The 3,123-nt window shown below is 56.6% G+C and overlaps 2 protein-coding genes across 2 annotated transcripts in view; one reads left to right on the top strand and one right to left on the bottom strand.

The window, feature by feature from the left end:
* DHPS (deoxyhypusine synthase) overlaps window positions 1–3,123 on the bottom strand; it is a 15,083-nt gene that overhangs the window by 661 nt on the left and 11,299 nt on the right. The window lies entirely within an intron of this gene.
* LOC105307189 (WD repeat domain-containing protein 83) overlaps window positions 493–3,123 on the top strand; it is a 4,383-nt gene continuing 1,752 nt past the window's right edge. Inside the window, exons 1-8 of the mRNA XM_011382563.2 lie at window positions 493–817; window positions 898–1,018; window positions 1,097–1,202; window positions 1,467–1,515; window positions 1,599–1,725; window positions 2,690–2,757; window positions 2,853–2,961; window positions 3,046–3,119. Of these exons, the coding sequence (XP_011380865.1) occupies window positions 715–817; window positions 898–1,018; window positions 1,097–1,202; window positions 1,467–1,515; window positions 1,599–1,725; window positions 2,690–2,757; window positions 2,853–2,961; window positions 3,046–3,119 (757 nt within the window). The 5' untranslated portion in view covers window positions 493–714. The remainder of the gene's footprint in view (window positions 818–897; window positions 1,019–1,096; window positions 1,203–1,466; window positions 1,516–1,598; window positions 1,726–2,689; window positions 2,758–2,852; window positions 2,962–3,045; window positions 3,120–3,123) is intronic.

Raw genomic sequence — 3,123 nt, forward strand, 5'->3', positions numbered from 1 at the left:
CCGCCCGCGGCCTCGTAGTCGGGCGGAGCCACGCAGATGGCAACTCAGCCCAGCCTACCTTGAGCATCAGGCCGCACATGCTGAAGATCATGCCGAGCAGATTCATGTAGTCTGGTGTCGGGTCGTCCAAGGCCGGATTACACTCGCTCGGCGGAGGCTTGTACCTGCGGGTGGTTCGAGGGTCAGGATAAGTGACGTCCCGCCTCCGGGATGAACAAGAGCTTCACTGAGCCCCGACCCACAACCCGAGCCCCGTTCCCATGACGCTAGGGTCCTCACCTCAGTACTTTGTTCGGCCTCCGTGGGTCCGACATACTGTTGGTGGACATAGCGACTCGGAGGTCGGGCCTCTTCCGCTGCTGGAGTGGCAGCTTCCGGCGTGGAAATGGAGGATGGTTTTTACAGTAACACCCGCAGCCCTCGCGCTTGTGTTCCTAGCGGCGGAGGCCAGGATTCCCCCAGATAGGGTACAGAGAATTAGAAGCCAAAAATACTTCTTGGAAGCAGGAAATGGGGTAAGAAACCTGGAAGCTGAAAGAGGCAGCCTTCGGTATTCCCAATGTTATCTCCATAAGGCCGAAATTTCGAGCCTGAAAGTGGGAAACAGGAAGTAGACCACGGAGGGTAATAACAAGGTTACACCCAATCGTGTCAGGCGCGGAAATCTCGGTACAGACCCATATTATAAGGCAGCGAGGAAGGGATCCCAGAGCAATGGCTTTTCCTGAGCCAAAGCCGCGGGGCCCGGAGCTGCCGCAGAAACGGTTGAAGACGCTGGACTGTGGGCAGGGAGCTGTGCGAGCCGTGCGGTTTAATGGTGAGGGCCCTGATCTTCATATATGATCTTCCCGCCTCCTGAAGTGAGCAGCCATGTAACCCCCGCCTGATTTTCTCCAGTGGATGGCAATTACTGTCTGACTTGCGGCAGCGACAAGACCCTGAAGCTCTGGAACCCGCTGCGAGGGACGCTGCTGCGTACGTACAGCGGCCACGGCTACGAAGTGCTGGACGCGGCCGGGTGAGCTGGGGGCCCTGCCGGGATCGGGACATTGAGGCATCGGAGACCGACGTTGACCTTCCCTCCTCTGCCCTCTAGCTCCTTTGACAACAGCAGTCTCTGTTCCGGCGGCGGGGACAAGGCGGTGGTGCTGTGGGATGTGGCATCGGGGCAGGTCGTGCGTAAATTCCGGGGCCACGCAGGGGTGAGTACAAGCAAGAAGAGGCCTCATTAGAGCGTGGATGGCGGAGGGGACTCGCATTAGCGCGTAGGTGGTGACAAGGACTACACACCACCATTATAGCGCATGGCCTGGCATTCGCCAAGCCCCGTCCTTGCAGTTTCCCCAAAACCTTTCACCTCCCCTACCCCTAGCCTTAGTTCTCACTTTAACCTGCACTGGGAACCCTGCCTTTATCTCAGTCCTCCAAAATCCAGCCTCCTCTGAGTGGCAGTCCCTGTTTCTCAGAAGGTGAACACAGTGCAGTTTAATGAAGAGGCCACAGTCATCCTGTCCGGTGAGTCTCAGGCTTAGGTAAGGGGGCTCAGGGTGCTGCTGCTACCCCCCAAACCTGACCTCACCTTCATGCTGGCCTCACAGGCTCTATCGATTCCAGTATCCGCTGCTGGGACTGCCGCTCTCGGAGGCCTGAGCCAGTGCAGAAGCTGGATGAAGCCAAGGATGGTGTTTCCAGTGTGAAGGTGTCAGACCATGAGGTCCTGGCAGGGTGAGTGAAGCCACAACCTGGCTCCTCCCCAGGTGACACTGGGGATCATAGTAGCTGCCTCTGTGCTTGAAGTCTACTCTTTGCACCATGGCTCCCAAGGCCCTGCACAGTCTGGTCCCTACAGTCTGGTCCCTGCTGACCTCTCAGCTTTTATTCATTCTCAGCCTCATTTCAGGTCAATATGCCAAGCGTGCTCCCACCCCAGGATCTTTGCAATTGCTCTTCCTCCATCTGGACTTCTATTACTTATTCCAAGTGTATTTGAGCACCCCCTGCAGGCCTCTTTTTTATCAAGGAACATACAGCAGTGAATAAGACAAGGAAATAAGGACAAATCCCTGCCCACGTAGGGCTGATGTTCTAGCTGCAATAGACAATTTTTAAAATTTCACGAGCAGGGCTGCCTGTGTTGCCACAACCCAAGGAAGTGCCATTCCCATTGTGGAGGCAGTTTGGGCCGCCCAGCCTATTGATTGGCCATTCCCACACATCCCCCTTTGGACTCCACAAGGTTGGCTCTTTCTCATCCTTCAAGTCCTAGTTCAGATGTCACCTCCTCAAGGAGGCCTTCCTAGATTACACTCAATCAATAAGGTTTCACGGTGGCAGGAATTTCTCCTGGCTTGGTCACAGTTATGTCTCAAGCCCTCCTCCCCCACTACAGCGGTCTGGCTCAGAGAGGATGTCAGTACATACCAGAAACAGATGGAGTGGGTCCTGATAGGCCCTGGGGTCTGAGTCTCAAAGCCAGCACCTCAGAATTCCACTCATGACTTCATTTCAATGTATGTTTTCCATAAGTGGTCCTGAGAGAGATTATGACAGGGATACATAAGAAGGGCAGGCCCAGCCTTTGCCCTCAGGGCTCTGGCCAGGTGGGAGGACACAGGGACATCAGGATTACATGGGCCATGGACCTGCTAGCCCCAGTTGAAGCTTCAGCTGAATCCACCCTCTCTTGCAGCTCTGTGGACGGCCGGGTTAGGCGCTATGACCTGAGGATGGGGCAGCTGTTCTCAGACTACGTGGGCAGTGAGTGTGGCCGGGGTGTGTGACATGCCACAGAGGTGGGGACAGCACAGGGGGCCCCAGCCTCACTGGCCTGCCCACCCTGTCCATTCCCCTAGGCCCCATCACCTGCACCTGCTTCAGCCGGGATGGGCAGTGCACCCTGGTATCCAGCCTGGACTCCACATTGCGGCTTCTAGACAAGGACACGGGGGAGCTGCTGGGAGAGTGAGTCCTCAGGGTCATGGGGCCCATCCCACCTCTGCCCCTCATAAGGCCCAAGCCCCACTGATCTCACCCTCCCACCCCCAGGTATACAGGCCATAAGAACCAGGAGTACAAGCTGGACTGCTGCCTGAGCGAGCGTGACACACACGTGGTCAGCTGCTC

The sequence above is a fragment of the Pteropus vampyrus genome, unplaced genomic scaffold, assembly GCF_000151845.1.
Source record: "Pteropus vampyrus isolate Shadow unplaced genomic scaffold, Pvam_2.0 Scaffold482, whole genome shotgun sequence".
NCBI classification, from domain to species: Eukaryota; Metazoa; Chordata; class Mammalia; order Chiroptera; family Pteropodidae; genus Pteropus; species Pteropus vampyrus.